The following is a 14,774-nucleotide window of genomic DNA, read 5'->3' as shown; positions in this document are numbered from 1 at the left end:
TGAATCGAGGAGGGGGCCTAAGGGTACATCTGTCACCATCTACAATGCTGTGATTGCAGCCATTGCAGCCAGATTTAAACCCAGTGGGAGTTTTAAATCTGGGACTCCCCACCATTTGACCTTAGAACTGAAGAAGCTTCTCGGATGAGAGGTGAAACGTCTTCAAGCAACTCAAGAAGTCCAGACGCTTTTCTTTCCAAGCTCCTTAGACTACGATGACCTGGATGACTGAGAACCTTCACAGACATACCTGGATGATTGAGCATGCATTAATATGTTTTATATTGTGTTATATTTTATTATTTGTTTTAATACTGACACGTTTAACTATATGTAATCCATTATGGTGAAGCTCAGGGATAGATAAGATAGTAATTACAGGTAGTTTTCTTAAACATGGCCTCTGATTGTGTTCCACCCTGTTAGGGACGTTTACATATAGACCATAAATAGTTAAACATGTAAATATTGATCAATAGTGACTTTAGACAAATTATGTCCCTTTTGGTAATATAATGTTTTATTCTTGAAACTGTAACAAGTTATTTAATAACATATACCACAGGTCTGTATTATACAAAAACCAGTTTATTTTAACCCATGTTTTCCGACGGCATGGAAAATACTTGCAGTTTTAAAAACATATACATATGTGTGCATTTAATGTTCCTGTCTTCTCAACTTGGCACAAAAATTTTCACAACGCTTATTGGTACTGTTCAGTAATCTTTTTCATTTCATTTCATTTCAAAAAAACATTTTTCCAAACAGGATGGAACATCAGTGTTTTCAATTTTAACATCTGAGTAAATGTAATGGAGACCAGGGGTTCCATTACCTTGGTGGCATTGTTAATGATAAATGGGTGGATTGGGAATTTAAAATAGGGTAATAAAGAAAACACATTCGTTCTTATGGAGTCTTTTATTAGGTTTATTTTGACATACGATTAAATTGACAGCTTGTGAAGGTGAAGAGACAGGGGGACTGGCCTACCTGTGTCAGAGAAGAGCCAAAGTTAGAGCTGTTTACAGTTAATCATATGTCAATAACCTAAATATATGTGAAATTAGAACTTGTAAAGGTACTCACCTGTCCTGGTTGCTTCTTGCAGGATGTGGAGCAAAAGAGTGAAAGCGGCTCAATCACCTGTTTAAGAGCTCCTGGAGCAGACCAGTGTGCCAGGTTAGGGAGTGTGGTTAAAGAGGGTTTTAATTTATAAAGTAACGGATGAAGCTTATGTTATTGGTTTGTTTATAGTACGTGTTGGAAATATGTATATGTTTGTTATGTGCTTTAATGTTATTGTATGTTTGTTTGTGTGGAGGGCTATGTTTTCATGTTGATTAGTTAACCCCATACTTGGGCTATTCCGGATGCTCACCTGAAAAGGTAGAGTATAAAAGGAAGGCATTTTGTTTAGTTGTAGTTAGTGTTTGTGCTCTTATCATGCTCCTTCTTTAATAAAGTGCCAATCCATGGATGTATTTTACTCCAGTCTCGCATCATATTATTGGATAGTGTAATGTGTAGGCTGTGTGCAGACAGGAATAGGACCCAAGGTGCAGACTCCGGAGCCAGATGTGAACTCAAAACAGCTTTAATGTTAAGCTCAAATATAACATAACTAGAAAAAAATCAAAATAAACTTACACCGGAGGACTGACAGAACACACAGCTAGGTAAACGGTAGATCGCGACACAGAGAAACACAGGGCTCAAATACACAGAGGGAGCAATCAGGGAATGGGTAACAGGAGGGAAACACAGCTGGGGCAAATCAGGCCTAACGAGACAAAGGAAGCAAAACAAGACACATTAACATCAGACATGGACTTTCAAAGTAAAACAGGAAACCCATAACACAGACTGAACAAAAGACACAGACTCACATGCAGGCACTACAACAGAGGGAACAGAGACGTGGGACCAGGGCAGACAGACACTGACCGGACACGGGGATATAGCAACTAAGGATACACAGAGACGCGAACTAGACAAGGGGATACAGCTGACAGGGGAGACAGAGCAACTAGAGAAGACAGAGACATAAACCATAAGACAGAACTCAAAGAAACCAAAGACTAGAAATAATAAATATTAAACTCAAAAACCCTGGGTCAACGACCCAGGCATCCTAACAGACAGAACCTATGACCGCCAGCCAAAACTGACAGTAAACATCTACGGTTCATCTTTGCTTCTTATATGTTTGTTCATTAAAAAGTACGTCAGAAACAAGAAACAAAAAATCATTAACAAAAAACAAACAAACATGCAAGCAGCTGTAAAATACCAGAATGGAGCACACAACATCAAACATGAACAAGGACCAGTAACATAATTCAAGGAATACGCCACCTTTTCATAAAAGCACAAGTTGAAAAGTGGAACAAACCATTTAGGAACAGGTCCATACCATTAGCTTAGCACAGTTAGCAAGTTGTTTGCAAAAGTGAACCAAAAATATCCTGAATAAAAAAAGGAAAGTGAGAGTGACCGTTGAATCTTACCTCATTTTCCACAGTTGAATTCCCTCCAAAAACAAATGATGTCACTTCCTGTGTTCTCCCACAGGGGCTGTAGTTTTTTAAGGCAATAAAGCACATTCTAACAGGGTGTAAAATTACTACTGGGACAAGTACAGTATGAAGAAAGAAGTAAAGAAATTTTACCAGATTCAATTGCATAGCAAAATAAAGTTTAGTATAGTCATCAAATGTGTGTGTATATATATATATATAAAATAGTGAGAGAGAGAGAGAGAGAGAGAGAGAGAGAATAAATTATCCTCTCGCCCCTGTGGGCGGTTTATCCTTCAAGCTCGGGTCCTCTACCAGAGGCCTGGGAGCTTGAGGGTCCTGCGCAGTATCTTAGCTGTTCCCAGGACTGCGCTCTTCTGGACAGAGATCTCCGATGTTGTTCCCGGGATCTGCTGGAGCCACTCGCCTAGCTTGGGAGTCACCGCACCTAGTGCTCCGATTACCACGGGGACCACCGTTACCTTCACTCTCCACATCCTCTCGAGCTCTTCTCTGAGCCCTTGGTATTTCTCCAGCTTCTCGTGTTCCTTCTTCCTGATATTGCTGTCATTGGGAACCGCTACATCGATCACTACGGCCGTCTTCTTCTGTTTGTCTACCACCACTATGTCCGGTTGGTTAGCCACCATGATTTTGTCCGTCTGTATCTGGAAGTCCCACAGGATCTTAGCTCAGTCATTCTCCACCACCCTTGGGGGCATCTCCCATTTTGACCTCGGGACTTCCAGGTTATACTCGGCACAGATGTTCCTGTACACTATGCCGGCCACTTGGTTATGGCGTTCCATGTATGCCCTGCCTGCTAGCATCTTGCACCCTGCTGTTATGTGCTGGATTGTTTCTTCTTTACACAGCCTGCACCTGGGGTCTTGCCTGCTGTGATAGGCCCCAGCCTCTATGGATCTTGTACTCAATGGCGTGTCCAGCGGGGTGGCCTGGGGGGGCACAGGCCACCCCCCCCCCCCCCCCCAACCAGACTGGCCACCCCAGGTGCCACCCCAAAGGTAAAACAATAAAATTCAATCAAATATCAAATGTCCGATTATGTTTTCACGGTGAAGCTCAGATATCCGAGTGTAAGTGAATGCAGCACCGGCTTCTGCGCTATGTGCATCACGTTAGCAAAGGTAGGAGAGCCAAGCACGAAAGACGCACTGCAGGAAACAATTTTTCGGTGAAAGAAAATGAGGACAGAATAAATGTCCCAGTAAGTAATATTAAGTTTGTTGAGTTTAGTAAATTTCGGTGAAATTAGAATACCAAGGAAAAAATAACACTTAAAGAATTATTGCAGCCGTCGAATATTTCAGACAGTATGCTACTGAGGGCAGCTAACATAAGAGTTATGAGTTATAAGATATAATCTAAGTCGTAACATTGCTGTATGGAGCTGCAGATTTGGTTGCAGGTTAACATAGCTGGACTGGCCATCGGGCATACCGGGCATCTGCCCGGTGACTTATTTTTTATTTATTTTTGTAACGGCATGAACAATGAGAGGTGGTGGATTGGCCAGATGCAGGTCGATGTGTAAAAATAACTCCGTTGTTTGGTGGTGGCTATGGGGGAGCTTCCACAGAGGCCAGCAGGTGGATGAGGGAAGGGGAGGCAGGAGGAGAGACCCGAAGCAGCCACCAGTCCGAGTGTCAGGTGAACTGAACTTCAGGTAAGAAGTTATGACCTGCAGTCTATCTGGGTCAGATATAAACCAAGTTTAGGTGGAGTTTATTTTCATGTTGCTGACTTTTTACAGTCAGTTACAATAACTCGTACTGCGTTCTAGCCAGCTTGACGGAGTTTTTATACAGCTGGGTGGTGCTATGATGTTACTGATAGTGAACTTTATTTTATTCATAAGGTTAGTTAGTAGAGTTTCCAACGGCTCCTTAAAAAAATGGAATGGTCCCTCATTCAGAGAAAATATTACACGTTTCATATTGAGCTGAGACGCAGTTTGTCCCGAACTTCAGCTAGGATGGAAAAAGACACAAAGCTGGAGTTATTCTGTCGTAACGCTGCACAGCTGCCTCTTCTTCTCTCGTTCTCTCCCCCTCCCTCTCCTGTTGCTACTTCAATCATGAAACTGATCAATGATCAGCTGATCGGCTCTCGTTTGTTTATCGCCCACTTTGCGCCAGAAAGAGGAAACCAGCAGATGTCGCGCTAAACAACAGCAGCACATTTAAGCTTGATCAGCTGTTGTCAGAATTTATTTAATATTAATTTCTAGTATCAGCTGATGTTTGCTGGAGCCACAGCTGTAAAGCTGCTGGTCATGATGTCGGTTTGGATATGTGGTGAGAGGGAAACATGAAGATGAAACCAGGAGATGTCCTTACTGGATCATCAGAGCTGTGATGGAGAAACAGGTTTACCTTTTAGGTGACATGGATGAGTTGAAGGGAAGTTATGAACTGTTTCTGAGAGACAAATAACACCAGGATCCTTTTCTAAGCAGCTGACAGCTGGTAACTGTGCAGGGGCGGGTCTAGCAAAGTGTTGCCAGGGGGGCAGGTAGGGCTTTAACAGGGAGAGGGGGGCACAAAGAAATACTTTTCTTTCTTATTCTCATTTAAAATATCTAGCTTTTATTAAATAATTATCTAAATCTTACAACCAAAGTTTTTATCTGACGTAAAATGTATAGAAATCATACATATACCAACAAGACTGTACATCACTGTCACAACAGCATTTGTTTTCATTCAAAGTCTTTATGGCTCTAATACCTGGTGGGCCGGTCTGTAGTCAAAATGCCCGATTTTCTGTCCCAGTCCATCCCTGCAGGTTAATACTGGCAGTGTCACCATGCCAGCTGTCTGTACTTCATCATCAGCCAGTGTTGTTCTTTATCAATATTACCAAAGTTTACCATAAGGCAGCATAGAAAGTATTTACTTGCTTTCAGGTTTTATTCAAATGTTAGTCTTTTCATTTGTTTCCCCGCTTTTTTCCTGTTTCAAAATCAAACACCAGTTTGTGAGAAGATTATCTTCTTTTTTTAACAGGCAGATAAAGTTTTGCATTGTCATTGGCTAATTTGTCAATTGTTTGTTACAAATGATCAACTAGCACCGGTGTTCACGGAGATCTTCAACCTCTCCCTGGCCCAAGCTGTGGTTCCCACGTGCTTCAAACGGTCCATTATTGTCCCTGTTCCAAAGAAACAACAGCCCGCTTGCCACAATGACTACTGTCCAGTAGCACTGACTTCAATTGTGATGAAGTGTTTTGAAAGACTGATGAGAGATCACATCACTTCTTCACTTCCTGCCACCATCGACTCACTTCAGTTTGCTTACCGGACTAATCGTTCCACAGACGATGCCATATCTCACCTGCTCCACACATCCCTGAGTCACCTGGACACTGGCAGAGGGAATTATGTTAGGATGCTGTTCGTGGACTACAGTTCAGCATTCAACACAATAATTCCCTCTAAGCTTTTCACCAAGTTGACGGATCTAGGACTCAGCTCATCACTGTGTCAGTGGATCCTCAACTTCCTCACAGACAGACCCCAATCAGTGAGGGTAGGAAAACAAGTCTCCCCCTCCATCTCACTCAGCACTGGAGTGCCTCAGGGCTGTGTTTTAAGCCCCCCGCTGTACTCACTGTACACTTATGACTGTGTAGCCACATCCGACACCACCTCCATTGTCAAGTTTGCTGACGACACTGCTGTTGTGGGCCTGATCTCCGACAACATCGAGACGGCCTACCTGGAGGAGATTAGGAACCTGGAGACCTGGTGCCAGGAGAATAACCTCCTCCTAAACGTCAGCAAGACTAAGGAGCTGATCGTGGACTTCACTACAAAGCAGGCGAGGAATTACAAACCCCTCATCATCAGTGGCACGCCAGTGGAGAGAGTGGACAGTTTCCGATACCTGGGTGTCCACATCACTCAGGACCTGTCATGGTCCTGTCACATCAACACCCTGGTTAAGAAAGCCCGTCAGCGTCTCTTCTTCCTCAGAAGACTTAGAGACTTCCATCTGCCACTGAAGGTGCTCAAGAACTTCTACTCCTGCACCATCGAGAGCGTCCTGACGGCAAACATCTGCACCTGGTTTGGGAACAGCACCAAGCAGGACAGACGAGATCTGCAAAGGGTGGTGCGCTCGGCAGAACGCATCATTCAATCAGAGCTCCCTGACCTGCTGTCCATCTACACCAAGCGGTGCAAGTCCAAAGCTAGGAAGATTATGATGGACCTCTCCCATCCCAACAATGGACTCTTCTCACTGTTGAGGTCTGGGAAGCGCTTCCGCTCCCTTAAGGCCAAAACAGAGAGAATGAGGAGGAGCTTCTTCCCCCAGGCTATTCGGGCCCTGAACCAGGTGTAGGACTGGACTCTCCCAAACACGTCACTATAAGACTGGACTCTCACACACGTCACCACACGCACCACCACACATTTCCTATAATCCTATAATTCCTATAATTTATAATCCTTATCTTTATAATCTCTTCTGCTATTTGCACATTCTTTACTGTAAATTCCTAAGTTAATTTGTAAATTTTTGTAGTAAATTGTAAATATTGTAAAACTTTTCTTCTGTCATTTAATGGTCGGGCATTGTACAGCTACAAGCATTTCACCCCCATGTCATACTGTGTATGGTTGTGTGTGTGTGACAAATAAAATTTGAATTTGAAATGTTCGTATTTTAATATTAAAAAATGTTTTTGCCCAAAACATATGTGCACTATATGTCCGTAAAAATACTATGCAAGTATTGCTGTCCTTGAATGCTGAGTAAACACTGACTGATTGTATCTCTTGTACTTTATCAACGCAGTATCTAAAAACTTTGCACCGTAGTGGTTAAAATCTCATTCTAATAAGAGTTAAAAGCGCATTCGGTTATTAGGTTTACAGGGTTATTGAATTATGGTTAATGGTTGGTAGAATTTTTTTTAAACATTATCTGCCAATTACATCTGCCACCCTTCTCCAAATCTGTGCCCCTACCTGGCCCCCCCAACAAAAATTTTCTAGACACGCCACTGCTTGTACTCAGAGCTTGTTCCTGTGCTGCCATGATTAGTGCCTCTGTGCTGTCTTTCAGTCCAGCTTTGTCCAGCCACTGGTAGGACTTCTGGATATCAGCCACCTCCTCTATCTGCCGGTGGTACATACGGTGCAGGGGCCTGTCCTTCATTGATGCACTCAGAGCTTTGGGGGTGCTGAGCACCCAGACAGCTGCCCAGCCAGTCAAGATAAACTTCTTCCTTCTGTCAGTCCCTGCATCCTTAAATGTCTCCAGTTGTCCCGAGTTCTCTCTGACTGTCTCCTTGGTGCATTTAAAGCCCTGTTCCTCCCTGTCCTCGTCGCCTGTTGTCTTTGTCTCCGTTATCAGTCATAATTTTACCATCTTTGTACAAGTCTTCAAACGTCTTTATTAAATCAAAAGATTCTTAAATTCATCAAGTCTCTCTGTGCCTGGGTCCTCGTCACAAAACACGACATCACTGTTTTGTACATTTTAACACTATTTAATCCCACATTTGTGAAAGAAAAGCAAAACACTTTTTGAAAAGTTTGTAACAAAACCATCAAATCTGATAAAGGTTATTTAAATGCTGCAAAAGAAGAACGGATTGGAATAAAAACAAAAATACATATCCTAACCTTAATAAGTGGGGAAGAATAATGAATGATGCTCATAGTGAGTAAAAAGTAAACTGAGTGCATTTTTGGACAGGGATTCACTTTTAATGTGTATGTGTAATATAATACAGACACATAAAAATACACTCCAAAAATAGAGGAGTCCTTATGATATACAAATGTACAAAATATTAATATTAATATAAATTATAGAGAGAGACAACAGGAGTTATAAGGCTAATTAGCATCCAGTCAGTTAGCTAGTTAGTACCTTGGGCTTAATACCGGCACATGCAAATAGGACAAAATAAGCAGCTTCTCTCCTTCCATTCCAAACAGGACAGTAGTAACAACAGCAGGCTACTGACAATGTTAAGTTTTAGCTTTTAAAAAGGCTGTATAAATTTCAATGGGAGCAACAGGACGGTCAAATGTTGCTGATTTTACTACAGAGCAGGACGGATTGTAGGTCAGCAAACATTGTCAGAAAACACGTTTTCAATACTGCAGGTTAGCTGGGTGTAATGTTTTTCAGCTAAAAAGAAACATGGCCTGACTCCTACCTAACGATATAAGAGTAACTGAAGGCTAAATGCAGCTAGCATGTCCTGTTTTAAGCCAGGCACTCACACATCCGCTCCGCTGCGTCTCAGCCGCCATCGCTCTGGCAGAAAGGATGCTAGAGCCAGAGCAGGGCAGAGCTGGAACAAACCATTTTGGGAGGCTCTATACTTTTGTTGTTAAAGTGTTACGTCTCAACCAAGTACTGTATGCTTTTTATACTTTTAGTAGTGTGACACACAAACAGCAAATATTGTCAAAAAAAGTAAGAAATCTTTGGGGGTACTTTGATTCATAAAAAATGGGCTAAAAACGCCCCTGCATTACTCAATGAGAGTAACGTATTCTGAATACTTTGGATTACTTAATATATTACCTTGTTTTTTACAACTACATGAATGTCCTATTGCTGTGTGATTTATTACTATTACTGAAGGTTACTCTCCACACCAATACCAGCTAGATGTTTAAATCTTAATATAATGAGTAACAGTAGGTGGACATTAGGTAAGGCTGCACTTTTTGCAGTGATCTCGTATAGAAAACTATTCGGCGCGTATAAGATAAGATAAGATAAGATAACCTTTATTAGTCCCACACGTGGGAAATTTGTTTTGTCACAGCAGGAAGTGGACAGTGCAAAAGTTATGAGGCAAAAATTAGAATACAATAAGAATAAATACAGTACACAGCTGTACAGAATAGAATAAAATACTATATACAGTAGAATAAAATAAAATAAATATACAATAAGATAAAAATAGAATACAAATACAAATACTATATACAACTGAGTAAAAATACAACGATGACAGAAAGTATTGCACTTAGTATTATTGCATATGTATGGATGTGTGTGCTTGATCAGTTAAAGTCTTTATTATGGAGTCTGACAGCAGTGGGGAGGAAAGACCTGCGAAATCTCTCCGTCCCACACCGTGGGTGCCGCAGTCTCCCACTGAAGGAGCTGCTCAGTGCTGTCACAGTCTGCTGCATGGGGTGGCAGATGTTGTCCATCAGGGATGACAGCTTAGCCGCCGTTCTCCTGTCACTCACCATATAAAACAGGTCCGCGGCTCCGAACCGTAGTAAAGGGACCTCTGGCTAATACGTCGGGTTCGTGTCGGGCTCGTAGCTGAAAACTAGCTTTACTTTGTTGTCTGGGTCAACTTTGCTAGCGAGAGACAGAGAGAGGCGTTGAAAGACTCCAATGGAGCTTATTGTTTCAGAGGAAACAGGAACACAGCGTACAGTCGAGTCTTAATAGCTTACTTACAGCTGGACTACACTGCCCACGAGGCTACATGCTTCAGGGCGATGCCTGTAACACTCTGCCTGTTGCCTTCTTATTAAGTCATTTTTTGAACAGTAATTTTTAAAAATATTTCTTCATGTCAGTATGCGGCCACATGTAGAGGTGACGTGGGCCGTGAGATTGAGACACAGACATTGGAGCCTCTTAATGCGTGTTTTGTTTGGGTTTCCACCGGCATGGAAACCAAAAACAGAGAGGGCATAGCCGAACATATGAAACGGGAAAAGACCGCCGTGTAATCCTTTATTTCAACAAAGTAACTGTATTCTGAATACCACCTTTTTAAACGGTAACAGAATACAGTTACTCATATTTTGTATTTTAAATAGGTAACGGTGGTTCATGTACTCTGTTACTTTCCAACACTGACTGTGGGACGCAATGAAATTAAAATTGAGGGTGTGTCAACAAAAAGGTGTGTAATAAATAATATTTAATTTGCATTTGATTTATGTTTAAAGAATGGCAAACAATCACATAATTTAGGACTTTGTTGTACATATTTGGCACAAAAATCACTGAAAGTGAAATATGTGGACACGAAATGTTGCTGCACACACACAGACAGGTAGACGCTTATTAAATACATTCCTGTGACGTCATCACAGCGCGTCACCAGCAGCTGACCCGGCAGCATGTGGCGGACCGGGGCGACCTTGGTGTTCGGAGCGGGACTCGGAGCGGCGGCGAGCCGTCTGTTGAGCGCCGGAGGCTGGCGTGAGGAGGGGGGAGCCGGCCTGATGAGCCGGGTTCCGGTCATCCCGGTACCGGGAGTCCCGACGGTGCAGGCATCAGAGCTGCAGGTGAGTGTGCGTGAGGTCATAGACTTCCGGCATTTGCTTGTGTGTGCTCCAAAAGTGTCTTCTATCTAGTTTTCCTAACATTGTTTCCTTGACCCGATGAGGAAAACAAGTTAGGAGACGCTTAACGTCTCTGCTTAACGACGTGACGCCGGATCTCCGAAGTGTTAAAAACTACAACTTGCAGGAGACTGACTACAAAGCGCGCATCTCACTTTAGCTGTTTGTGAGACCCACAGCAGACCGGCTCTCCTTCAGCCTCCTCTCATTTATCGGAGCTGCTGTTTTCACAGCGAACACTCGAGCCTGAGCTCACACTGGAGCCGCTGAGTCTCTCTGCTGGTTCTCACTGACAGACCCTGCTGCTGTATGTCGGTAACAGCCAGTGGCGCTTCTAGCCTGTATTGCGGCCTGGGCGAACACTCCCTCTGGCATCTCTGTTTTGGACAGTACTATCCTCTATGCTGTTGTTGTATACAGAGGCAGCAGGTTGAGTGAACCACTGAACCACAAGCCCAGTAATGTTGTGAGGAGGATGGAGCTGAACTCCATTAGGGTGGTGTCTGAGAGGCAGATGTTGTCCAAGATAAGGACAATCATGGATAACACCTCCCACCTACTCCATGACATGCTGGCTAGTGACAGGAGCACACTCAGAGACTGAGATTACCCACAATGCACCACTGAACGACACAGGAATCATTCCTGCCTGTGGCCATCTCCCTGTACAACTCCTCCACCTAACACACTGTGAACACTGCAACAGCTACAGCCTTTTTACACACGCTCTTTTCTACTCTGGAATATTCTTGTCAATTTTCTTGATATTTATTTATCATCACCTCTGTTAATCCTTGATATTTAGAATTGAGTGATCTGTATATATTAGTGCTGTTTCTTAAACGTGTAAAATCTGTAACATAATGTATTGTTTGGAGTTTAGTCTGTTACTGTTAATATTTTTACCATTTCTTCTTGGAGCAACTGTAATCCACATAATTTCCTTAGGGATTAATAAAGTATTCTGATTCTGATTGTTTCAGGATGACCTGCCATTATCCAATCACACATCTGCTTACCTGGATCTGTTGCTTGTTTCTCTTCTTTTCTCTATTTTCTAAACTGAGCACCCGATGGCTTTGAACTTTTCTTGTCCATCTTACATTGGTTTTAATTTTGCTCTTCAGTATGAACACAAATCCCCCAACTCAAGGGTCACCACAACATAACCTAGACCTACACCTTAGTTCACAGATTTACTTTGTCGAGGGTTTATTTCTGGGATTTCACACAACCCAGGATTCAAATCATGAATACATGATGGGCTTGGATTTACAACATGCTGAATGAAATGTGCTCTATTTGGAAGCAGCCGGCCCCTCCCCTTTCAAAGGGTCGTGTGTGAGACTTTAAATCGTCAAGCTTAATTATAAATTTGTTATTGATCCTTTACCCCGAGTCCTAAAGTGTAAATTTATTTTCTAACTCTTCTTATATTTATTGTTTGTTTACTTGCACTGCTGTAACTGCAGCCTCGTCGTCTCGTCTCTCTATGCTGGACTGTCTGTAGCGGAGATGACAATAAAGTTTACTTTGACTTCAGCACCGCGCAGGCGCACCGAGGGCTCTCGCGCTCACTTTTCGTGTATAGAATTATGAAGAAACATCGGTGCAAATTATAAGTTTGTATCATGATGTCTGGTGTTTTTGTGTTTGTTGCTTTGTTTTATTTTGCGAGTTGGTTATTAGACGCTGCTCCAGCCAGCCAGAGACTCCGCCGCAAGCAGCAGGCGCACCTCGCAAACGGAGGGCGCTCTTACTCCCAGCAAATAGGTGATAGAAAACCGATCGGTGCCTCTGCCATTCCCAATATGCGCTGGCTGATGTCGGGGCAGCATGAGTACGAGCAACTTTATTTTTTCTTTTTTGCCGATGCCCGTGATGCCGCCGCGGGCAACCGCCCATATCAAAAACCGCTACTGCTGACAGCACATCCTCCTGTGACTGTCACGTCACAATCATTTGGCTCACTGGGTAAAAAAAATGAAATCCATGGTATGTTCTTCTATCTGGCTGCTGTGGAACTCGTTTCCTCCGCCCTGCGACTGCATTTCCTCCATCATCACTGATCCTAGCTGACCTGAAGCAAACATGAAGCTGTAACATAACAAAGGACATCAATGATCACTGGGCTCATACGGCATGCTTCATGCAGCAACTCAACAGGAAGTAGTTTTTATTCACTCAGGCTCCAGCTGTGACTTTAACAGCTGCTCATAAAACTAGGAATGTATCAAAATGCAGTTAGAAGGAACACTTACACCATCTGCTGCACGCTGTTCATGTCGATGCTGCAGCAGCTCCTTCAGGTGTGTGAGTCCATAAAAACACTGAGGAAGAAGACTTCCATATACTCTGGATTATTGATCAATTAGTGGGAGGAGTCTCTGTGTTCCCGATTGGCTGATTGAGTGTGTCTCTGTGTCTAGGTGAGTCCAGGTAGCTCAGGAGCTGTGATGAAGTATGGCTTCCCCTCACTGGGCAACATCAAGACCAGAGAATCCTACGTCACCTCCTACGACCCCCGCACGCGTACTGCATCCTGGGTAATAGAGCGGCTAAACCCCGCCTCCCTGAGCGGACTGTCAGACAGGAAGTACTGCGAGTTCAAAGAGGATGACAGGTGCGACAGGAACAGGGCAGGTAAAGTTCATGTTCACATCAGTGTTCTCCCACCGGGCTGTCAAACACAGGGCACGTGGGCCAGAACCGGCCCTCATGAGGTGCGAGCTGGACTCGCCTTTCTGCAGCTCTTATTGAGATGCTGTAAAAATCCAACTGTGCGAGCAGAGCTGCAGATAAACACCGTGACCCCAACTTTCCTTGCTTGAAAATTGTGGTCCGTGCAGGTTAACGAGGCGACAGGTGAAGGACGTTCTTCTCTACCTGTGAAGTTGTTTGAATTCTTAACGTGTAACATCTGTTTTCATTCATTGGCAGCGTTCATGTTTTCCACCGAGCGACCAATGCCGACTACAAGGGGAGCGGGTTCGACAGGGGCCACCTGGCCGCAGCAGCCAACCACAAGTGGAGCCAGAAAGCCATGGACGACACGTTCTACCTGAGCAACGTGGCTCCACAGGTGAGACTTTTTACCTGGACAGGCTCATCCAGAGTATTGATTACCTGATTGATTCTATGGATCTCTGGTGTTTGTGAGCAGAACCCTCACCTGAACCAGAACACCTGGAACAACCTGGAGAAACTCTGCCGCTCCCTCACCAAACGCTACCTCAACGTCTACGTCTGCACTGGCCCGCTCTACCTGCCCAGGTAACCTGCTGCCCATCCTTCTGTGATGACTGAGGGGAGGGGCTTGGGAATGACATTGTCAGGTGCGTGTTTCAGGCAAGAGGCTGACGGGAAACTCTACGTTCGATATCAAGTGATAGGACGAAACCACGTCGCCGTGCCGACACACTTCTTTAAGGTGAGGGCCACCCGCCGGATGGTGTCAGCACTCCTGCCCGTCAGCTGGCGATAAGTTCTCCTGTCCCATGTGCCCTCAGGTGCTGATCCTGGAGCAAGCGGACGGCAAGGGGGTGGAGCTCCGTTCGTACGTGTTACCAAACGAACCTATCAGCGAGCAGGTTCCTCTGGAGCGTTTCCTGGTTCCCATAGAAACCATCGAGCGCATGTCAGGACTCCTGTTTGTGCCAAACATCATGAAGAGGACCGCCGGCGGCGTACGGGCCATCGCTGACAGATGAGCTGCATTACCCACAATCCTCTGCTTCAGACTTCCTTTAATCACAGATCAATAGCGTTCGAACGTTTATGAACTTAATTATTTGTGAACTATCAGTGTGAGCATTGCTTCTGATCGAACAAACACACAACATACCAAAACAATTTTATTTAATGTTACAAAGCATCTG

At 43.8% G+C, this 14,774-nt stretch overlaps 1 protein-coding gene across 1 annotated transcript; it reads left to right on the top strand.

The window, feature by feature from the left end:
• The first annotated feature begins 10,542 nt into the window (after positions 1-10,542).
• On the top strand, positions 10,543-14,774 carry endog (endonuclease G). Its single transcript, XM_026187824.1, has 6 exons — positions 10,543-10,839; positions 13,326-13,519; positions 13,837-13,978; positions 14,060-14,169; positions 14,245-14,326; positions 14,406-14,774. Exons 1-6 carry the CDS (start codon positions 10,672-10,674, stop codon positions 14,604-14,606), a joined length of 897 nt encoding a protein of 298 aa, XP_026043609.1. The 5' UTR covers positions 10,543-10,671; the 3' UTR covers positions 14,607-14,774.

This window comes from Astatotilapia calliptera, chromosome 12, assembly GCF_900246225.1.
Source record: "Astatotilapia calliptera chromosome 12, fAstCal1.2, whole genome shotgun sequence".
In the NCBI taxonomy this organism is placed as follows: Eukaryota; Metazoa; Chordata; class Actinopteri; order Cichliformes; family Cichlidae; genus Astatotilapia; species Astatotilapia calliptera.
The sequence above is the reverse complement of the archived record's forward strand: the minus strand, read 5'-3'. Positions and strand labels throughout refer to the sequence as shown.